Here is a 22,103-nt window from a genome sequence, read left to right on the forward strand (position 1 = left end):
TGTTATCTAATCGTCGCGACATGGTCCCGGTCCCGATCTTTCGGAGGTGGATACCCCGGATACACCGAGCATGCGCCAGAGCTCGCCTTGCGCCGTTTTTCCCGTTACAAAGCTCTTCTAGCCGGCTGTTTTCATTCCTCTTAAATACATTTGTCCTGTCTCACTTCCTCTCAAGACCCTGTTTGATCGCTTGTCATTCTTCCCCATTGTTCGTTGGTTACCTATTCCGTACATTCTCGACTCTTCTACACTGACCATTCCTTGGTCATATGAGTAGCCACTCTTCTACCCATCCTCCCACCGAACATACTCCTCTACTCGCTCACGACACGATGGCTACCACCTCACCCAAGGCCAAGTCCTCAAAACCTGTCAACATGATGGATGATCCTGAGACAGCGGATGATATCCAGGTGTCTCAGCAGAAGCAGCTCGCTGCCCAAGGAAATGCCCACTTCCACCGTCTGGGCTGGAAGCGTCTCGCCATCGTCACTATCGTCGAGGCTATCGCCCTCGGCGCTCTCAGTCTTCCCTCAGCCTATCACACGCTGGGCATGTTCCCCGGCGTCTTCCTCACAATTACTCTTGGTCTCGTTTCTATCTTCACCAGCTACATCGTCGGCCAGGTCAAGCTAAAATTCCCCCACATATCACACTATGCTGACGCCGGTCGCCTTCTTCTCGGTCGCTTTGGCTATGAGCTTTTCGGTGCTGCCCTTGTTCTCGAGCTTGTCATGGTTGTTGGTTCACACGCTCTGACTGGTAGCATTGCGCTTATCGACATCAATGGTGGACACGTCTGCTCCATCGTCTTCTCTGCTGTTTCGGCCATCATTCTGTTGATCCTCGCCATCCCCCCATCTTTCACCGAAGTCGCTATTCTTGGATATATCGATTTCGTGTCTATTCTGGCTGCCATTGGTATCACTGTCATTGCTACTGGTATCCAAGCTGGCGACTCAGCTGGTGGACTCTCTGGCGTTGAGTGGTCTGCTTGGCCCAAGGAGGACCTCAGCTTCGCCGAGGCATTCGTCGCCGTCAGCAACATCATTTTCGCCTTCAGTTTTGCAATTGGACAATTCTCCTTCATGGACGAGATGCACACGCCAACCGATTACATGAAGTCCATCTACGCTTCTTGCTTCATCCAAATTACGATCTACACTCTGACTGGAGCCCTTTGCTACGCTTTTATCGGACCCTCCGTGCAATCACCTGCCTTGCTCTCCGCCGGACCACTTATTTCCAAGATCGCTTTTGGTGTCGCGTTGCCCGTCATCTTCATCTCGGGTTCGATCAATTCCACCGTTGCCCTCCGATATCTTCATGGCCGTATGTTCAAGGACTCAATTCTGCGATATGTCAACACCCCCATGGGTTGGGTCAGCTGGATCACTCTTGTGACCATCTTCACTATCGTCGCCTGGGTCATCGCTGAGGCTATCCCCATTTTCTCCGACTTGCTTTCTCTGGCCTCGGCTCTTTTCGTCTCCGGCTTCTCTTTCTGGATCCCTGGTGTCATGTGGTTTGCCTTGCTCTGCGACGGCAAGTGGTTTTCCAAGAAGAATATGTTCATGAGCTTGGGAAGCATCCTGGCCTTCATCATCGGAATTGTTACCCTTGGCGCTGGTACATATGCCACCATCAAGGATATTGTAAGTTGTCTCAACCATCAAGCTTCTGCTCCACAAACTAACTTTTACCAGATTGTGATTACTTCCGATGGTTCTGCTCATGCCCCTTTCACTTGCCGATCAAACTAGATTGACTTAGCTTAGCGAGAACTGTTCAAAAGCGAAATGCATTTAGATATATAATGTACATTAATAAGATCTCAATTCTGGTTTATACAATCATCCAACAAGTTTTATATACACAGTGCATTACCTGCAGTCTTCGTTGTGTTTAGTAATCCAGGCATAAAAGAAAGGACATTATCTCGTAACCCACCCGACAGTAAATACAGTCTGATTCCCATCGACAGAGAAAAACTACTAATAAACCTTCTGAGAAAGGTAACGAGGTGCTTAAACATCTTACAAACCCAACCAGTAAAGAAAATTCATGTAACAATCCGCAATATCATTACGTACCACGCCCAACATTATATCATATACATCATTAACGAGCTGAAGGATATAGCCACTCTTGGAAGCTTGACCTGCGGCGAACAGGTGATCCGGTTGAACCTTCACTTCCAACACTAGCTCGACGATCGTTACTGTTACGTCGGACCCAAGTATTGGTCCAGTCGGCTCCGGTCGCAGGAGTCGTAGTTGTCATCACTCTCTGCTTGTAGGCTATTGATTCAAATTGTCAGTGGATGGTAGCAACAGAAATCATCGGGAAGCGAGCACATACAAGACGCGTCGTTCCTGTTGGGGTCCTCTAGGACGGCCTGGAGCTTGGCCTTGGCCTTCTCCGCAAGAGTTTGAGGTGCCATATTGACTTATTAATAGTTGAGTTTATAACCCTGAAAGATTTTGGAGTTTTAAATAGTTGAATAGTTAGGAAAGACAAATGAAATGAGAAGAAAGTCGCTTCACAATCACAGAAGAGGGGAAGCGGCTTCTTATGTTACAGCAAGCACACGACCTCGTGACCATCCGTCATCTTGATACAGAATGTTTGTCAGCTCACCGTTAGAGCACATTGCAGATTTCCTATTCTAGTATAAGATAAACCATCACCAACTGCTTTGTTGTGCCATCAACGTCAGAAACGCGGGGTAGCCCACCATCAACCAATTATCCAACGACTGGTGTTGCGTCGGTTCAAACGTTGTCACCCTCCTTTGTAAGATGGATTGTGTGATTGGGTACTAAATTGCTTTGGTAGAAGGGGTGTTTGGATACGGCTCGGCAGTATCGACTCGATACTATCGAGTACGGCGTGATTCTCTGGTTGTTTCTGCTTAGGCTGCACCCATTATCGCGCGTTGAGCCTAGCAAGATGGGTTGCGAGAGCAGATTAACCTTCAAAAGAAGCTAGGTAGAATCGAGCCGATTCTTGTTCCTCTGTTTCTTCCTCCATCGTCCCTCACTCAATGCCGAACAAGTCGAATTCTGCTTCCAAACACCATCACTCTGTGTACGTCGCACATAAGGTCCTGCATAAAGCTTTGCGCATTTTTTCCTTCTTTACTCAAGATGGGGAATGACGACTTGCAAATGACAATTTCTTGACCCTTCAACTTCAAAAATTGCTCACAGTATTGCCTCCGGGAAGCCTCATGCTCGCATATGTATGTTTCTCCCGCCATGTTCAGCGAAAGCAAAAAGAAAAGGATCTGTCCTTTCTTGACGTCTGTTGCACCATTTAGTGACGCCAGAAACCTCTCCCCCTTGTTTCCAAACGTCTGAGCAGCGTAGCAAGCGAACACACTGTAAGGCAATTTTTGAATGAACCACGGGACAATTTCAGGACCAAAGTTGAAACAGTCCATCAGGCGGTGGTATAGAGCGTTCATTCGGAACACCATGTCTGGTCGCGTTGAAAACAGCGGATGTGGAAGCTTCCTCCTCTGCCAGAGCTCGAAGTCCTTATCAGACAGACCGTTTTTGGAAAGCAACAAGTATATATGAGCCTCGACGAAAGCGCCGTTGCGTGAACCGCCGAATTTGCGTTCCAATGATTCTGATGTTAGCAGCAGTGTACTTGTCTGTCGCTCCTTTCTGATGATAGGTGAAGCTAAACATAGACAGTCGAGATTTTCATAAGAGCCAAGATATGTTATAACCATTTCTCGTATTTCGGAAGCGAGGTGTTGGAAAGGGTCCCCGATGCCTGGTTGCGACACGGGCACGGTTTCGGACATGTTGGGCTTTTGATATTGCGAGCTTGGAAATGAGGAGTTCAAAGGTGGGATGCTTGATACAGGAGACTTATTTATACTTGTAGGATCAAGAAGTTTATATCGTGAAAAAGATTCGTGTTCCAATTAGCTGTGTACACTGACTAAAGTTTGACCCTCTGGCCCGTAATAACATCCATAGTTGACTCACCCATCAATGTCAAAAAGATGCCCTGCAGGCTAGGACGGGAGGCTTTTCTTAACCCAGCGTTCAAATGCATAGCTCTGGAGCGTGAAGGAGATTGCCCCCTATGAAATCTTGATTAAGAGACTAACAGAGCGAATACCTTGACGAATCTTCGTGTCCAAGCGAGAGTATCATTAAACAAACACCCATTCTTCTTCTTCCTTCTCCTATTCTGCCTCACCCACTCCGTCATCATACATCCTGTCGGTTGCACCTGCCTTCGATAGCTGTTGCACCTTTCGTGACTGTTCCTCCTCCCATTTTCGCAGTTGTTCCTCTTGCGCCGCAACCTTGGCCTCACGCTGCACCGATTGTTGAATTTCCAAGGCAAGCCACCCTGCAAATCCCCAGACAACCCTATTTCCTCCGTTAAAACGCCTGCAATAATTGTAGCGTATTTCTGGGTTGGTAGGACCAGAGAGGGCCAAAACATCCATCACATCGACAAGAATAAGAAAGGACATCACATGATGTTGTTCCGTTTTCCTGAAGGAATATGTCGTTGGAAATCTTTCCCCCTGCTTTCCGTAAGCCTTTGCCACGCTGTGGGTGATATAACTATCTGCGTGTCTCTCGATGAATGCACGGACAATTTCAGGACCCAGGCTGAAGTAGTCTACCAAACGTCCATAAAGTGCATCCATCTCGTAAACCATTTCAGGCTTTGTCGAAAACAAGGGATCCACAAGTGTCCGTGGGTAATAGTTCTCCCAATTTGTTTCCGATAAACGGCCGTCAGAAAGAAGCAAGCGCATATGAGCGGCTCGAAAATTCCGGCGATCAAATTTGCCAAGGATAGAATCCGAGCAAGCTGTCAACTTGTTTGTGCGCCGTTCGTGATTCATAACCACCGAAGCTTTACAAAGATTGTCATACCATATGTGATGTTCAAGACAAGTTATGATCTTTTCTTGGACGTTGGAAGGGAGGCGAAAAAGGGGTCTTTGGTGGAAACATCTTTCGCGGCGGCGGTGTTGGGGGACATCTGGGACAGAAGAGCAGGGAAGGTTAAAATGTAAAGGATCAAGTTCGACGCGACTGATGAAGGACAAGAGAACTATTTATAGACAGGTGCTTAACTCACCTTCACACATGACAACATTCCCAAAGTCTGAGCGAAAAGTTTGATCACATATACGCAAAGACCTGGAAAACCTTATGGTGACAGGACCGCTCTATTGTGTCAGGCTTGAACTCTTTTTCGCCCACCAAAGTCAGATCTTAGGTGTGAACCTTAATAACAGTGAGAGAATTGTTCTTAGAAAGGGCAAGCCACTCGGTACGCGTTTGGGTGAAAGGCAGTCAAGTTTGCGTATATTCGGCCTGGTATCATAGCGAGATGTAATACAGAAACAATTTACGAATAGAAAGAAAAGAACACAGTATCTACTATCCCTTCAAGTAAGTACTGACATGGTATTGGCTACAAATGTTAAGAAAAGTGTCACAGAACCCGAATTGCAGTGTTCCTTTAAATCGGACATCCGAGAGGCCTTCTAAATTCTACATATTTCTATACCTTGGCTAGCTTCATAATGCAAGCAACAAATATGATGTCAATATCAGAGCTTGGTTATTCGCGAACCGAACACGGCTCAAGGTATGAGTTCATTTTAGACCGGGTTAAGAGCGATGCATTAACCGAGTAGTGAGGATTTGATATACTAGCAAACTTTGGAATATAATGTCACCAAGGATTTTGACTTCGGCAGGAAGTTAATTTCCTAATCACGATACCATTTTGAGCACCACGCTGTTGAAAGGTCAAAGCCATGACCTTGACTTTACATTTGCAGCTGTAATATGTGGCATATCTATTGGTTTGGCGAACACGCATTTGCGAGTACAGGAACCCGCCAACATAGGTATCTCTAACTACGCAGCTCAAAGTGCCGTGTGGGATCACGGTTTGCGTGACCATTGGATCTATGGCAAACCTGAAGAGGAGTTCAAATTGTTCGTTTTGATGCTTTAGTCCCCACACGTAAATGCTTGAACTACCTTTATTACCAGCGTAATAATGTATTATAAGGTACAAGAGAAGTAGCGCTCCAAATGCTCTATCGTGTGACGAAGGCGCTGTCTTGTTTTAGCCACGCCCTGACATCCTTGATGTGCGGATGAATGCTCTTAGCCAGCTGCATATCCACATTATAGCCGTCTTCCTTAAACCAATCCAACATCACAGCGACTTCCTTGACTCCTGCCTTAAGTGCCTTGCCCAGCAGCCCAATTGTCGTGCCAACGCCGGTGCCCGTCACGCTCCTAAACCTCTGGTCTAGTTCCTCGAAGGTAAGCTCCTCTCCAGCCAGCCCTATCACCTGCTTGTTAAAACGATCAGGATTTGCAAATGCCTCAGCTGCAAAAACTCCAATATCAGAAGTAGCAATCCACTGCAATGGCTTATCCTTCATGGTATTACGCAAGCTTGTCATGAATACCTTGGACTGGAAGTCCGGCGTAATATTGTCTAAGAAGATAACAGGGCGCAAGATTGTCCAGCCCATAGCGGACTTCCGACTTTCGACACTATCGCGGAGATAGTGTTCAATCTGATGCTTCGACTGGAAGTGCGGGATTGGCGTTGGGTTACTCCAGGACCGCTCGTTGCCGCCACGATCGACGCTACTGTAGACGAAATGCTTCACATCGTTCTTGATGGACTCTTCAATGAGTGCTTTGCCTTGTCGTATTTCTCCCTCGAAGGTGGTGCCCTTGGTCACTGCGGCTTGAACTGAATAGACACCCCAGATGGGGCCAGAGGCAACCTTCTTCGCAGCTCGAAACAGGGAGGGTACGTCGTCAAGGTTTCCTTCGACAAGTTTGACAGCGGATGACTTCTTGGCCAGACCCAGGGCCGATGGTGACTGTGCATTGCGAGTGACGGCGAGGATGGTGAATTCTTTCGAGAAACGAGCGAGGACGGCTTCCACGACACTGCCGCCTTGCTTCCCGGTGGCACCAGTAATTAAAAGATTGCGGGACATGGTTATGATGATTGGAGGTAACTGAAGTGGGAGATACAAGAGGGAATTGTCAGTAAGGCAAGCAGACTGCGAGAAATACGGATTGTATTTGAATGAAACTACCACCAATTTTTTAGCCGGAAATTTCAACGACAGATAAACCCGTTTACCGCCCGCGAGTCGCATATCGCGTTGAGATTCCTCCGCTTTTGTCAGCACATAACAAGCGGTCTTATTGCAATCCCGGAAGACCGCTCACTTTCGGCGATGGAGCTTGACGGTGAACTGGATTCTCCTCGGGTCAACTTTCCAATCCAGGCCAATATCTGTCCATGTAGCTAGCCATAGTATTTGTAAGCGATCAAGGTATTCTCCTCCTCCCTGTTGGGGACGGTGGCCGTTTTTCTCCGGCTGTGGCTAACCTCAACGAGCGTTTCTAGGATCCGGTTTCGCACCATTACTCCCGAGTGTGCTCATTCATAGAGACTGGTATAAATGATGTCTTGTTCTTCCGTTATTAGACGATCCCACCTCGTACATTGCAGTTGGAAATTATTATTGGCCTGAACCTAGCCCCTCTCTTTTAGCCCTCGTTCTTCACTCTCTACAAACATGTTGATATCTGCCTTTTTAGTCATTGCTAGCAGCATTGGGGCCGCTACTGTGGCCCCTAAGGCTCCTACTCTCACATACCTCTTCCGTATGAACCTCACTGTCAGTTCAACCATCAACACTGGTTCAGGTCCAGCAGGAACTCGACTGGCCATCCCAATAACTGGCGGGACCTTGTCGGGACCCAAGGGCGAGGGTAGAAGCAGGCCAAAAAATCCGTACATGATGAGCCCCAGCTAACTATTCACAGGAAAGGTGCTTCCTGTCGGAGCTGATTTTGGTGCAATCGATGCTTTGGGGAATTTCAATGTTGACGCACACTCTGTGGTACAGATGGATGACGGATCCTATGTTTACAGTCATTCAGCCGGCCCTTTGATCTCGGGACCTACTGCTTTGGATCGAATTAAGTTTGAGACTGGAAGCAGCAAGTACTCTTGGCTTAACGAGATTCTCGCTGTAGCTGTCACGGATTTCCCAGGTCCCTGGGTATCCCTTGATGTTTGGCAGGTGAACCCCCCTAGCTCCTAATGGGCCAAGACGCGCGGTTGTGTAGGGTGTAGGAGGGGGGAAGGGTTACTTCATTTCAAGTAAATATTTAGATTGAAAATAAACTTACCTTAGATGATATGTGTTTTAAATCCCAATTGATAATTGTATCTACTTTACGTAGCAACTTTAATTAAGCATTTTCTATTATAAATAATATGCAGATTATATTACTTGAGAAATTCCAATAAAATAGCTACGTAAGTAAAGTGATTTCATATTTAATATGTAATAGTTCAATAATTTGATCGAGCTAAGCTGAGTTCAATAGCTTCTTCCTGGAGGGGCATGTTCCTGTGGATCGATCGGACGGATCGCGGCCCGCCGGTTTTATGCTCAAGACCGGTCGGACCAACCACGGCCCGGTGATATTACCGTTCAGACCGGCCGCACCAGGCTTTCCGCCAAATCGGACTCTCTCGGTGGTGCGACCATGACCAAACCGGCGTGCTGACCAAATCAACATGTTTCCTGGTATTATTCTTTGTTACATCGTCTTCAGACGTATGCGAAGTTCGATCTTAACATGGTTTCCTAAACCCCAACTCAACCGTGCCATTGCTTTATAACTGGGTTGCCGACCTACTTCCTGCGTCTTAGCATTTCCGACGCCTCCGATACCACCGAACTCATGTGAATAGCCCTCTCTGTTCTCTAAAAGTCAGAAGCCTTGCCCTTCGAATCTCTCTGGGCCTCTCTGGGCCATGGCGTCCCACGCCCGAGCCACTACGTCTCCCTCTTCTATCCCCGAAGGCGATTCCACGAACGAGCAGAAACGGGACCCTAGCCCTTCATCCGACACAGTCATGACAGACGATCCTGGCCAAGCAATCACCGGACGCGATCCTAACAGCAAAATCGTCGGCTGGAACGGCCCAGACGACCCAGAAAACCCCAAGAACTGGCCGAATCGGAGGAAGTGGATGATCACAGTCTCGTTAGGCATGTTAACATGGGTTGTGACGTTCGCAAGCAGCATTTTTAGCACAGCAACCCGGCCTGCTGCGAAGGAGTTCGGCGTCTCAACAGAAGTAATGACTCTGGGTACAAGTTTATTCGTCCTGGTGCGTTGGCTAGCGACATCTAGAAGGCTTCATGTTGTGGCTAATCAATCCGCAGGGTTTCGCCTTTGGCCCCCTGATATTCGGTCCCATGTCAGAGGTGTATGGCCGTAAATACCCGCTCTTTGTTGGATATTTCGTGTTTGCACTCTTCCAAATCCCTGTAGCCACTGCCGAAAGCGTTCAGACAGTCCTTGTCTGCCGATTTCTCAGTGGTCTGTTTGGCTCGTCTCCTCTCAGCGTCGTTGGCGGCGCACTTGTTGACCTTTGGCCACCGGTCGAGCTCGGTATTGCCATGAGCATTTTCGCAGGCGCGAATTTTGTTGTGAGTGCGATTTCTCCATTCAATATTAGTGACCTTGACACTCATGCGACTCATTACAGGGTCCTGTTGCCGGTCCCATCATGGGCGGGTTCATCACCCAAAGTTCACTCGGCTGGCGGTGGACGGCGTACATCACGGCCATTATGGCAGCTCTATTCGGCCCCATCGCTTTCATCACGGTTCCCGAGACGCTAGAGTCTACCCTTCTGGCTAGAAAAGCTCGCGCAGTTCGTCTCTCGACCAGAGATTGGGCTATGCATGCTGCTGTGGAAGAAAAGCCTGTCGATATCAGCGAAATGGCGAACCGAATCCTAATCCGGCCGCTCGCCATGCTGGTGTTGGAGCCCGTGATCATCCTCGTCACGCTCTACATGTCCTTTGTATACGGTCTCATCTACCTTTGCTTCGAAGCATATCCAGTGTCCTTCGAAGAGGATCGGGGCTGGAACAGTGGTGTTGGATCTCTCCCGTTCCTAGCCATAATACTTGGCGTTGTCATCGGGGTCATCTTCATTATCGTCTTCTCCAAGACCCGACTCACACGCATAATCAAGGATAAAGGTCATCTGCCACCTGAGCAGCGGCTTATACCGATGATGGTTGGCGGGGCATGTTTCCCTATTGGACTTCTCTGGTTCGCATGGACCTCCGACCCTACCATCTTATGGGTGCCACAAGCCATATCTGGAATTCCGCTGGGGGTGGGTATCATGCTGTAAGTGTTGTCATTTGCGCAGGGTTGCAAAATTGATGCTAATTTTTCGCTCTCAGTATCTTTCTCCAAGGCCAAACCTACATCATCGATAATTATTTAAGGAATGCAAACAGTGCCCTCGCAGCCAACGCTGTAGTACGGGCCCTGTTTGGCGCAGGGTTTCCGATGTTTGCAACCGCCATGTACAAAAGGCTGGGGGTTGATTGGGCCACCAGCGTTCTTGGCTTTATAGCTGTCGGGCTTTTCCCAGTTCCAATACTCTTTTATGTCTTTGGCGAGAGAATTAGAAAGCTCAGCCGATATGCACCAAGTGGCGGCCCTCCATAGGAATCGTAGGCTGGGCACTTGCGATTAACTCTCACTTGAGTTCGGACCTTAGTAGTGCACTTCTGGATTTAGAACGCTCTCAATAGACGGTCCGGTTTAGAAAAGACTGGTTTTAGGTTTCCATTTATAGAATCAGTTTGGGTTTAGCTGTGCAATCACACCATAGTACTATAAATCACAGATATGAAGCTCCATCCAGTTAACGAACGAACGCCATACCCGTTGGATCGGCAGGCGTATCTATACAATAGAACGGGTCTGCTGTACCCCTTCAAAGAACTCCGCCCTCGAGTCTTGGTGCCTCAAGGCAACTTTGACGTGGTGGATTGCCGTGTTTCAACGTCGGGCAGCCTCTTACTCCCCTGGCCAAAGTAGACAATACTATTCCCGGCTTGATATGGCCGATTAGTCGTCTGTCTTGGTAGGCAGAATTGAACAGAAAGTGATGTGCAACGAGGTCTTGTCTTGTTTGGCGAGAATGGGTATTGACACTGGTGTTGGCGGAAGCTTTTGTACCTAGTTTCTGGATGTTAGCAACTCCAAAATGAGAATTGGTCACTGCGTTTGCGCTCTTACTCTATCTAAAGTTCTCGAGTCCATTCCGACGTGCCTCATCCCTGAAGCAAGCTGAATTGCTAACGAGCGTGAGAACAGGTCATTCTCGCCAGCTTGAGCAATTGCATTGAGGATATGTTGGAGATTTTGCTCGCTCTTCGGACTTTTGGCTACCATGTAGTCTTCTAGAAAGATCAGGGATGCAAGATACGCCGAAAATACCAAGAAATGATCAGTCATAGCGCCCTTCACGTCACCAGCCGACTTGAAAGCGTTCAGTATTTGCTCTGCCGAGGGTAGCAACCGAAGCCTGCTGTTTGCAAACAAGTCTGCGGGGAGGCCGAACTCTCTTATCTTTGCCAGCGCCGCTCTGTGTATGCATATAACGGAGGTGTGGATACCTACGTTGACGACGATGGCATTCCGCTTCCATCCGCACTGCGGGAGGCGCAGGTTTTCTGGGAGGTACAAAATCATATTAGATAGGTCGGCGTCAATCCCTCGGTGTCGAATCCAGTATGGGCCATTTACAATGTCCTCGACCCCATCATTTGGGAAGGACCGGAATGTGTGCTCTAGGGTTCTGTGGAACGTATGGGCAGTAAGCACCTTGCCGGCGAAGGGAGAATAGAGAGTGACCCCTTGAAGGGCATCCATGAGCCAGGGCGTTGCTTCATTGGTTCCCATGTCGAAGGCATCGTCAGAGGCAGGCAATCGGGTTTCAATCTTTATCCGGTTGATATATCAGCCCTTTTGGTTTCTCAAGCTCTCATAATTCAACGATCTACTTACATCCTTCTCATTGACTAGAGCGGGCCAACCTGTGATGCCACTCACGAAGCGATCGGAGCAGAAAATGGCCCACCAGGTTCTCCTCCGCTCTTCAACCTCAAAATGGTCTCCCGGTGGAGGGAGCGGAGGGTCCGTTGGTTGCTTTGGACTATCGAGACGATGCAACCCAAGCATCTGGGCAATACGTACACTTTTGGACAGACTGACAGAGGCGCGAGAGAAGAGGAGTTGATGGGATTCATAGACCGCGAGCAAACACCAGCATTGCGTATGGGCAATGGTGGTAAAATATTCTCCTTGGCCCTGATCGAAGGGGTTATGATTGCTGACTCCTTATGCGTTTCGGTTTATGTACTCACCTTCATCTCATCTGCCTCGGCATACCGCCTAGACCGCTGATAGAACGGCATTGCAAGGTGTGCGAATTCCTGTCGCGTTGCTGCGGCCAGAGCCAAGACGGCGTACTGCAAAGACATGGATGGGCGCATGTGGGCAGGGCGATGAAGGGATGTCACATAACGTGTGCGGTGCAACATTGGGGCATCTTGATTTAGTTCATCGAAATAAATACCAACCCTATGAACTCTTAATTAGCATAATCTGGCACATATGCATCCATCCCCACATATCAAGAAGCGAAGGAGAAAGGCAGTAATGGTGTAACCTAGGGGGAGTTAGAGAACGAAGAAGGAGGAGGTCGTGGCTCACAGTCGTTCGGTCAAGTGGCTGGGCGGAAGCTGCTCAAACTGGCCAAGTCCAATTAATTCGTGTGCTGCGAATGGCACCTCCTGAGACGCCATGGCAGCTGGTTGGATGAAAGGGGCTCCATCGGACGCGGGCCCGTAGAAAGTCGAGTGTCTGACGTTTGTTGCATCCTGGGTCCAGTCCATATCAAGTCCGGCTTCATCACCAAGGGATACGGGATCATTTAGTACGATGTCTGGCAGGCCACTCTGTGTAATTATCTCCTCTAGTCGAGCTTCAAGAAAAGCATCAGTTGACGCCGGTTATTGGCAAAAACACGATGTTCACTCACCTACTCGGGTCTCCAATGTGACAGCAGTACTCGTTTTTCGCGCGGGTCGCCTCTGTCGCGAGTTTGGGAACACACATTCATCTCCAAGTCGCACGCAGCGGCTGCAGTTGGGCTTCAACCGATCGCATTTCGCCTTACGAGCCCGACACTGAAAGCAAGAGAGCGTGGTGGCTATGCTGATGCGCTCGCTGGTTTGTTCGTGTTCTCGTTCCACTTCCCACGTTGAGTCTTGGCTGCTCGCTCCGGTTGACTGCATGTATTCATTGCCGGTTGATGATGAGCCGGCCCTGAAGGGGATCTCGTGCGCCATCTCGGCTGCTCGGCAAGTCAGTCAAGATGCAATAAACACGATGTCAGTACGAGATAAAAACGAGCCGAGCATAAACCCGACAGCAGGCTGAACTCAAAGACTTGAGAAACAAGATGGTTTTCCTGAAAGTAATGAGGTTGCGATTGCCATCAAGGGCCACCCGAGGATTGCTTAGGCATTACTCATCAAAAGAAGATGGCTGTGGGAAACGATGTGGACACGCCCGCGCGCGTATTAATCAGCCAAACATGGTGTCATTTGTCTAAATAGCCAACGGGGAAATTTGGGTAGCTATCTTTTTTTTGGTCCCGCTTGGATAGCTTTGGATGCTCAGGAATCGAGACGACTGTCCAACGCCATACCTTGAGCTCGAGACTCAAGTGCCGGGCAAAGTAAATATGCAAGGACGATTAGGAGGCGTTTGAAAGAACCCTGGTTGATGCAGATAGGAAAGAGTGTCACTTTTCTGATGACGAGGTTATCGAAAGTAAGCTTAAACCTAAGCTAAGCCTTGTAATAACTATGGTGATAATTATCCTTGAAATTATTCTTATCGTAGATTTGTAAAAAAAGACATTCCTGTTACCCTGTAGCAATGTCTTGATTCTCGGCGTTTTCTGCTTTCAGTCTGCCTCGTAGCCGACGCCAAGAACCACGCTTCAGCTAGGATCCGCAGCCCTGTCATCTTAGCTCCCCAAGCTCACCACTCGTTGGCTGATTCTCATGATCCTAGCCAGCATTGAGGCACAGATCCTTGTATGATGCCTAAATCGTTCCATATTTAAGTCAAGCGCAACCAACGAGAGTCTAGAATGTCTTGGTGTAAAATTAGCCCTACGCTGATGACGGAAACATAAACACCTCATTCCCGGCCCCAATGGTTCCCTCTTGTTCTTGGACGCCACTCACTCTTTTGTCATGGCGACGTTCAGTTTATTACATGCCGCTCTTTTCTTCTGGGTGGCTCTGGTAGCTGCCCAGAGTTCCAATCTTGAAGTTCTCAAGCATAAGGGCTGTTATCGGGGAAGATCGCCGAATTTTGTTGTTGGTGGATTTTCACGGAACGAGGTTCAACGACAGAAGTGCCTCGACACTTGTCGCCGACGCGGTCAGCAATGGATTGCGTTCGATTCCATTAATTGCTTTTGCAGTGATGTTGCGCCTCAGAATTATCATAAAGTCGATAATAACCGCTGTAATGCGCAGTGCATCGGTATCTTGGATGGTGACTGTGTCAAGCAGCCAAGGAACCATGCCTTTAAGGAGGAGGACGAACTTTACGGCGTTTTCTTCATCCCTTCTACGGCCAATGATGAAGCAAATGGACTGCCATCGCATCACAGACTGGGACCATCTGTTCAGCCAACCGAATCTAAGCAACTCGCGACAAACCGTGGCAAGGTTGGTAAGATCACGGCGCAGGGATGCTATCATGTTACGATGCGTCCGTCATTTCGCAAGAGGATGTTAATTCGCGACGATGACTCCCGCCGAGAATGCGCCAAGGCATGCGCTGAAGATGGAAAGCCTCTTGCTTTCATCAGTGGAAACGCTTGCTATTGTGGTAGAAGGTACCCCCGACCAGACTCCATTGTCGGAGCCTACAAGTGTTACATGCCTTGCTTGAGCGACGACGACGATCGATGCCAGCGTGCAACCCAGTACAACCCAATTCGCCACAGTCCTTATATTGCTGTCTACGACACTGGCCTTGGTGTTGATGTTGAGATCCACGATCCTTTCACTACACCACAAAGCTCTCAGGAGATATCACCCAAGCATACTGAGCCGAATGGGCATCCCGGACAGGCTTGCTACAGCAAAGTTCCTACAAACACCGTATCCAAACTGTTTGCGGGCAATAGTCCTATGCTCTGTCATCGCTTCTGTCAACGAAAGGGTCGTATATATGCGTTCACCTTGGATCAGATCTGTCACTGCAGCAATGAATACCCCGACAAAAAAGACGAGCTTCCTGATTCTCAGTGCAATGTCCAGTGTCCCGGAACAAGTCTTTTCAACTGCGGTGGCAACAACGTCGCGTTCAGCGTTTACAACCTCGGCCCTGAGAGGAGACCCGTCATCGAGCCTAAGCCTATAAGACAGATTGGACGGTGCTTCTCAGATATCCCCATTACTGCAAGCCGCATACCACTCGACGCAGGTGCAGTTTCAAAGCTTCCTTCATCTTGCATTGACTCGTGCAAAGCCGCTGGACAAGGTGTTGCATTCATCAAAGGCTCGCAATGTCACTGTGCCCAAGGCTATCCTCGCTCAGGCTCCACAACAGACCTTCGTGAATGTCAGATCCCTTGCGCCGGTGATGCCCAGTACTCCTGTGGAGGCTACGGTGTTACTACAAACACCTTTTCAGCATACAGAACTGGCTACGCTGGTGGAAGATACCGCATCCAACAAGAGTCCGATAACAAGGGCCATATGCAAAAGCCTTATCAGGAGCCAAGATTAGGCCATGTTACATCACATGGCTGCTACAATATGCAATCTGCTACCTTGACTCACAAGAAGCTTGAGAGCATGAATAGCGTTGATCAATGCGCTCGCTATTGCCAACGCGAGGATAAGCCTGTTGCAGCTGTTCAGCGAGGTTGGTGTTTGTGCTCTGACACGTACCCAGCGAAGAGCGCACGGGTCGATGATGCTCAGTGTGCGAATTGGTGTCCTGGTTGGTCTCGTGAAGCTTGTGGCGGAAGGAGAACTTGGAGTGTTGTGAACACGGGAATTATCACTAACGTGGTGGATGATGAGCTTGAGACCGAGGAAGTCAAGCGACCCGTTGAAATCGCGAAACGCCCAACGGAGATGAGACTGTCCAAGCTAAAACCCCATGGCTGTTTCATCCTTCCTGGCTTCACCTCTTCGTACCCTGCACGTGTCAGGATTACAGGACCTTATCGAAGCCCCAACAAAGATTCTTGCAATCACCAGTGCAGTATCAAGGGATATTCTGTTGCGCTTCGCCATGGGGCTAGATGCTTCTGCTCCAACAAGGTTCCCGAGGAATCTGCGCGAGTTAGCGACGATAAATGTTGGTTTAATTCCATCTTCGATACACGCGAGCAGTGTGGCGGACCTGATGATGCTTACTCTGTATACCGTCTCGGTTCCAACTTGTCTGATCCTGAGGAAAAGGAGATTCCCAAGGGCGATAACCTTAGTAACTCTCCTGTGAAGAGACCACAGTGTCTGCATCATGGGATGGAGCGCATCTATGAGACTTCATCGTGGGCTATTACCAAGACTGGTGAGTTTGCTCAGAATGCCCGAGAAGCATTTGATGGACTCCTTGACAAGGCTCAAGATGTCTTTGATGCCTGTCTTTGGAGGGTGATGGTTGCGTTCTCAGATGCTATGTATAGTTTGGGATGGAGATCTAGCTCAGGCGATGTTGATCTATAGGATACAGTGATATATAGTCTCTTATGTTGTTTTACAGGAATCTCAACAGTTCATACAGATGACATATTAATAGTTTACTGAGAGTGACCTACGTAACTGAAGTGTAACCGCCAGGTGCAGTACAAGAATGGATAATATGATTCTATATTTAAATCTGGTAATGAACATATCAATCGTAATATATAGCATTGTGTCTTCTTCAAATGGCACATAAACAACTCTTTCATCACCTCCTATAGTGAAGAAGAGAACAGTACATCCATCTGGCACTGCGCCTTCCATATTATAAGAGTATTGCTGGGATTTTGTTTCAACAAGATTCTGCACAGCTATAGTGGCTGATTTACCTGCATTCGACTGGAAGTAACGCATGAAAGCTGAGGCAGGGTTTGAAAGATCGTAAGCCTGCAATATGACCATAAAGTGAGTGACGACATCATCGTCACCCACAACACACCAGTCGATATTAACCGCGCGAAAGTCAGGATCATCGTAAACGTTGTACGTGATTTCGTAACCGGAATTAGCTTCAACGCGCAAGTTGTCCCAGTAAGCCGCGATGGCTACTGATGGTAAGCCATTGTCCGGAAATGGGTTGTTGGAGGATTGTGCGATGGAGTTGTCGAACAAGCTTATCAGTCCATTAACACCAACGTAGATGGTTTCGCTGGACTCGGTGTATATTCCCACTGGGAATGGAAGTGTAATTTCCTCGACACCATCGTCACTGTCTTGGTCACCGCTGAATAGTACTGTTGGGTTGATGAGGTATGACTCGCACACACGAGATGGTGGACTAGTAGTTGTAGTGGTCACTGCAGCTGTGGTTGTTGTAGAGATGTCGGTTGTTATGTCTGAAGTGCTCGCAGATTCCAACGTTGACGTTGTGCTGGAGGCCTCAGTGTCGACGGTAATACCAGTATCGGAAGAGCTGACACTAGGTTCAAGGCTAGCAGTGTCTGTGGCTGGTACTGTCGACGTTGTAGCCTCTGGAACGCTGGATCTTGCGTCATCAGAGGTAAATTGTGATTCTGTAGATAAAGCGTCAGTTGGCAAGACATCAACTGTCGTTGCTTCATCTGATGGTGCGAATGTAACACCAGGAATGTTTGTAAAAGAAAGATCGTCGGACGTCTCAATTGGTACTGTAGGGAACGCGATCGATGAAGTATTAGAAAAGCGAAAAGAACTTGTTTGGGCAGGTCGTGTCTGTGTAGGTTCCAGAGACGGAGGAAGAAAAGTCGTAAAGTCTACGAGCGACGTGACTTGGGATGGACCATCAGAAACAGCAGGAATGGCTGTACTGAAGGGAGCGGATGTGACTAATTGAGTCTACTGTGGGTTGGAGGATCTGGGAATCTGTTGATGGAAGAGCAGCGCTTACAGACGTCTGCCCACCCTCACACTCGTCAACTATTTCCAATGTTAGCTTCTGGTGACGCTTAGAACAGATAGAAACATACCTCCAACGAAAGATAGTCTAACCGGTACGCACCCTGGTGGTGATGGTGTAAAGGTAATGTATACCTGACCAGTTCCCGGGCTCTGACAAAAGCCTGCTTCGCCGTTTGGCAGGTCACGGCTGCGAAATCGAAGAGATCCACCATCTCCGGCAAATGTAGTAGCAACAGCCCCACGAGGTAATGTACCCTGTTGGCCGCGTAGTTCCTTGAAGTCTTTGCCATTGTAATAAATAGGTCTCCCGCTATCAAGAAGGCGACCCCCCGAGAGACTGAACGCAGAAGCGTCTTGGCATATCTCTGACGCAGAGCCTACAAAACCCCCAGGCTCTCTCTTGAAACGGCCTCGCCTGGAGTTATCATTATGTGGGACGATGCGGAAGACAACGAGCTGATCGTTAGACCCGGGCGGTGTGGTGGGAGCGGAATCCGCAGTATTTGTACCGGTCGTGGCCGAGGTTGTGATAAATTGATTGGCGTCGTCGGAAAGGGACTGGGAGGGCTGAAGAGTCTCAGTCAGGTCGAGAGATGAACCAATCCCGGACTCAAATGTCGTAGAAGCTGCCGAGGTAGCATCGAAGGTCTGCGATAAGCTGTCCGCTCCATCTGCTGGCACAGAACCTGTCGCGTTCGATGAAATAGGGACAAGATAAGTTGATAAGTATGTTACACAGACAGTGTCGGGTTCTTTATCAACATTCTGCGCCCCGATTTGAGTGATTAGACCTGGCAGCAGTAACGAAATGAGTCGTCTTGACATTCTGCTGGGTACCAAGACTAGCAGCTTACCGACAGAAGGTGAAAGAGGCGAGGAATCGCAATGTTTAATTTTTTTATGGGAATATCCACCAGTAAGGGAGGATTGTCTCCGGTGTGATGAGAGGAATGGAACTATTTGGTCGCTGAGGAGTTAAGAATCGCTGGTCGGTATGTACAGGTGCAAGGGGCAACCACTGTTGATGTCTCAGCTTGGACCCAGCTCAAAGTAGGGAGCGTTATGGATTACATCTCGATAAAATATGCTTGTATATCGAGTGAGACATCACCTTGGAATTATGACTGGTTAATAAACGGGACTCCTTTGCCATCCAACAAGGCTATATTCGCGCTCTACCTCGCCCCTACATATTGTTTCAAGACTCAAACACGTCAAAGTCTATGGAATGCCGTTCAAACTAAAGGCGTCTTTGTTAGGTAATACCTTTGAAGATTTACATGCTGATGAGATTTGCTGCATGCTGTCTCAGGTAAGAAGGTAAGAGGGTAGAACATTTGAGTGCCTCGAAAGAGCTTCGGAGCGCATTGGCGTATGGATCTGAGCCGAACCGTAGTCACATCGCTGTCCTCAATTGGCCAGTGGGGATTTTGATTTGTAGAATATCCTTATATGTGTTTCCCGGGTTCGAGCATGAATACAGCGTCTTGAAGCATTGGGTCCCATTTGACAGAAATGACAAACAAGAGCAGTGAGAATAGTAAATTAACACGAATATCTATCTATAGCCCAGCCAACTCCTGCAACATTTTTTTTCCATCTCTTTATGAATTCGTTCAATGACAACTAAGGAGAATACGCCCTTTCAATAACTTTTAATTTCCTCTTCACAATCCCATAAACACACGTCATCCCTAAACAGAGAAATAACCATTTGGAAGCTTCCAACATAACAGAAACATAATCCAACCTTGAGAAGTGAGTTCCATACTGCTTCATAAAACCACTCATATAGTCTTCAGGCAACCTTATGCTCAGTGACCTGTTCCATAACCATTCTGAGCATCCGACAAGAGTCGTTCTCTCTCACCATCGGCCTCCATCTCAACCTTCTTCTCGACAAAGACTCTACCCTTGACGGTTATGAAGACGGTCAAAATGAGACCTACAAGAGCTCCAACAGCACCTAAAGTCGCGTTGACAGGCGTTGGGTCATCGTGCAGTGGGCCATGCGTGAGCGCATCGAGTCCCGACTGAATAAGCTGCGTGATTCCAGAGATGCAAGTGATCGTTCCGTAAATGCGCCCGAACGTAGCGAAACCAAAGACTTTGGTGGCGTAGTCACTATAATACGGGTGAGTAATTAGACTTGGTGGGGAGAGTGTGAGTGCACTTACGAGACTGCAGAATAATAGAGAGGACGGAAAAAGACGAAAGCAACGACGGTGAAGTATCCAGCTATCATATTCGGCAGACAGTTGAGAACGCCAATCACAATGATAAAGACAGTCAAAACAGAAAAGGTAGTGGGTACACTCAGGTTATTGAGCAAGATTCCAATGAATGGCGTTGCAGCAACGCCTCCAATGGGCAGGGCAGCATCGAAGAACTCATTGATGCGTTCAGCAGCCTTGTCAGAGCCCAACATGTATCGGTACTGCGATCTGACACCAGCGATGAAGTAGTTCATACGAATCATCTGGAGGATAGTCAAGACAAGAATGAGGATGAACCAAGGAGTCATCATCTGCTTGTGAGCTGGCATTCCGTGGAGAACACCCCAGACGCCGCTGGCTTCGTGTCGGCCTTCCTCTTCTTTGACGCGTTCGCCTCGTTCTTGACTATCACCAGCGAGTTCCTCGATCTTTTCAAGCTTAGCCTTCCTTTGATCGGCTCGAGCGCTTCGGACGCGGGTAAGTTCATTTGTATCATTGATCTCTTCGTCCGATTCGTGAACGTCTCGGGTGCGGTCTTGGGCGTGCTCGATCTTCTTCTCGAGCTGAGGTAGGGTATGGTACGAGTGCGCTGGCATCCAGAGGAATTCAGCCAGGAAAATGGCGACTGGGACGGAAATATAGCCGTAGAAGAACTTGTCAAGCGAAAATGATCCACCGGATGCATCATAAGCCATGCGATAGAACAAAAACACTGCAGCCGAGGCATCAAAGGCGCCGGTGACGAGGGCCACGATCAGTCCAGAATATTTCGGAAACGCGTTCGCAAGCTGAAAGCTGGAAACAAAAATAAAGGTACCGCCGAAAGCGAGAAGAACATTGCCGAGGAGATATCCATGGAAGCCAGGATGCGAGAATGAGATGGCCATCATTAGTGAACCGAGAGTAAGCAGAACACTCGAGACCAGCCAACACACTCGTCGACCGTAGCGATCAAGCACAGCGCCAGCCAAAAGAGAAGAAACGTTAGCGGCGATTGACGCTGAGATGAACAATAGATTCAATCGCATATCTTGCTCAGCGCATGGAATTCTGTAGTCCACCACAGGGCAAAGCTCGGAATAGATGCCCTCATTAATTAGAATTGGCTTGAGGGCAGCGAAACCGAAGACGATGCCTGCTGCAAACCAGCAGGCTATTATACCAGTCGCTACCTGAACTGCACACAGTCAGCGATGCCTCTCAACTGGGCCAATTGGTTAACTCACCATAGCGCTTGAGGTTGGAGACGTTGTAAGCGGCAATGTTTGGCAATTTCTTAGCAATCTCAACGGGCGCAAAACTCAATCGTCGCCATTCTGATCGATCACCACTCTGATCGCATTCATCCCCAGGCACGAGAACAGGAGAAACATTCGGATGACTCGGACCTTCATAGTTGGGATTCGCTGGGCCTTCGTAATCGAAGCCCTCAGTCTGGGTCACATGCTGAGCGAGAGACATTTGCGCGTCCGTCAAAAAGCCACTACCCAAGCAAAAAGTAAACAAACAAAAAAATTGAAGAACACGAATTGAGCTGATGAATAGGTAATTAAATCCGAAAGAGTATTATTTATTTCCAGATTCTTGAGAAATTGCGGTCAGGAACAGCATGTTTCGGTCGCTTTCTTCCGTGTACCGTTGCAGGTGACGTCAACCAGATCTCATTGTCAGGACATGTCCCGTTATCGGTTGATAAGACTATTCTAGACTTGGGGATACAAGCAAGGGTATTCGCAGACTGTGAGACCGTGGAATCGCATCGAACAAAGGAGCCTCAGGCATTT

The 22,103-nt window shown here is 48.4% G+C and overlaps 10 protein-coding genes across 10 annotated transcripts; 3 read left to right on the forward strand and 7 right to left on the reverse strand.

Moving 5' to 3' along the window:
* Positions 1 to 332: 332 nt before the first annotated feature.
* BKA55DRAFT_694661 (transmembrane amino acid transporter protein-domain-containing protein) lies at positions 333 to 1,763 on the forward strand (the record flags this gene model as incomplete). The annotated part of the gene is made up of 2 exons (XM_046200071.1): positions 333 to 1,655; positions 1,707 to 1,763. The coding sequence occupies 2 exons, from the start codon at positions 333 to 335 to the stop codon at positions 1,761 to 1,763; spliced, it is 1,380 nt and encodes a 459-aa protein (XP_046045169.1).
* Positions 1,764 to 1,785: 22 nt separating this feature from the next.
* Positions 1,786 to 2,533, reverse strand: BKA55DRAFT_578979 (uncharacterized protein). The gene is made up of 2 exons (XM_046193792.1): positions 2,362 to 2,533; positions 1,786 to 2,300 (listed from the first exon to the last, which is right to left on the reverse strand). The coding sequence occupies exons 1-2, from the start codon at positions 2,441 to 2,443 to the stop codon at positions 2,122 to 2,124; spliced, it is 261 nt and encodes an 86-aa protein (XP_046045170.1). The 5' UTR covers positions 2,444 to 2,533; the 3' UTR covers positions 1,786 to 2,121.
* Positions 2,534 to 2,718: 185 nt separating this feature from the next.
* BKA55DRAFT_578981 (uncharacterized protein) lies at positions 2,719 to 3,943 on the reverse strand. The gene has a single exon (XM_046193793.1). The coding sequence runs from the start codon at positions 3,815 to 3,817 to the stop codon at positions 3,044 to 3,046; it is 774 nt and encodes a 257-aa protein (XP_046045171.1). The 5' UTR covers positions 3,818 to 3,943; the 3' UTR covers positions 2,719 to 3,043.
* Positions 3,944 to 4,207: 264 nt separating this feature from the next.
* BKA55DRAFT_543677 (uncharacterized protein) lies at positions 4,208 to 4,885 on the reverse strand (the record flags this gene model as incomplete). Its single annotated transcript, XM_046190621.1, has 1 exon — positions 4,208 to 4,885. The coding sequence occupies one exon, from the start codon at positions 4,883 to 4,885 to the stop codon at positions 4,208 to 4,210; it is 678 nt and encodes a 225-aa protein (XP_046045172.1).
* Positions 4,886 to 6,100: 1,215 nt separating this feature from the next.
* BKA55DRAFT_708138 (uncharacterized protein) lies at positions 6,101 to 7,041 on the reverse strand (the record flags this gene model as incomplete). Its single annotated transcript, XM_046200729.1, has 1 exon — positions 6,101 to 7,041. The coding sequence occupies exon 1, from the start codon at positions 7,025 to 7,027 to the stop codon at positions 6,101 to 6,103; it is 927 nt and encodes a 308-aa protein (XP_046045173.1). The 5' UTR covers positions 7,028 to 7,041.
* A 577-nt stretch (positions 7,042 to 7,618) lies between these two features.
* BKA55DRAFT_521183 (major facilitator superfamily domain-containing protein) lies at positions 7,619 to 10,595 on the forward strand (the record flags this gene model as incomplete). The annotated part of the gene is made up of 7 exons (XM_046188490.1): positions 7,619 to 7,814; positions 7,869 to 8,128; positions 8,439 to 8,614; positions 8,829 to 9,231; positions 9,287 to 9,553; positions 9,613 to 10,268; positions 10,382 to 10,595. The coding sequence occupies 7 exons, from the start codon at positions 7,619 to 7,621 to the stop codon at positions 10,593 to 10,595; spliced, it is 2,172 nt and encodes a 723-aa protein (XP_046045174.1).
* A 405-nt stretch (positions 10,596 to 11,000) lies between these two features.
* BKA55DRAFT_521002 (uncharacterized protein) lies at positions 11,001 to 13,288 on the reverse strand (the record flags this gene model as incomplete). Its single annotated transcript, XM_046188475.1, has 7 exons — positions 11,001 to 11,111; positions 11,172 to 11,876; positions 11,943 to 12,090; positions 12,150 to 12,235; positions 12,302 to 12,518; positions 12,651 to 12,895; positions 12,983 to 13,288. The coding sequence occupies 7 exons, from the start codon at positions 13,286 to 13,288 to the stop codon at positions 11,001 to 11,003; spliced, it is 1,818 nt and encodes a 605-aa protein (XP_046045175.1).
* Positions 13,289 to 14,128: 840 nt separating this feature from the next.
* BKA55DRAFT_578989 (uncharacterized protein) lies at positions 14,129 to 16,838 on the forward strand. Its single transcript, XM_046193794.1, has one exon. It carries the CDS (start codon positions 14,207 to 14,209, stop codon positions 16,706 to 16,708), a length of 2,502 nt encoding a protein of 833 aa, XP_046045176.1. The 5' UTR covers positions 14,129 to 14,206; the 3' UTR covers positions 16,709 to 16,838.
* Positions 16,688 to 18,928, reverse strand: BKA55DRAFT_597533 (uncharacterized protein; the record flags this gene model as incomplete). Its single annotated transcript, XM_046196085.1, has 3 exons — positions 16,688 to 16,702; positions 16,919 to 18,030; positions 18,172 to 18,928. The coding sequence occupies 3 exons, from the start codon at positions 18,926 to 18,928 to the stop codon at positions 16,688 to 16,690; spliced, it is 1,884 nt and encodes a 627-aa protein (XP_046045177.1).
* Positions 18,929 to 19,917: 989 nt separating this feature from the next.
* BKA55DRAFT_597534 (major facilitator superfamily domain-containing protein) lies at positions 19,918 to 21,780 on the reverse strand (the record flags this gene model as incomplete). Its single annotated transcript, XM_046196086.1, has 3 exons — positions 19,918 to 20,227; positions 20,281 to 21,457; positions 21,546 to 21,780. 3 exons carry the CDS (start codon positions 21,778 to 21,780, stop codon positions 19,918 to 19,920), a joined length of 1,722 nt encoding a protein of 573 aa, XP_046045178.1.
* Between the last annotated feature and the right edge of the window lie 323 nt (positions 21,781 to 22,103).

This window comes from Fusarium redolens (assembly GCF_020744475.1).
Source record: "Fusarium redolens strain MPI-CAGE-AT-0023 chromosome Unknown BKA55scaffold_16, whole genome shotgun sequence".
NCBI lineage: Eukaryota > Fungi > Ascomycota > Sordariomycetes > Hypocreales > Nectriaceae > Fusarium > Fusarium redolens.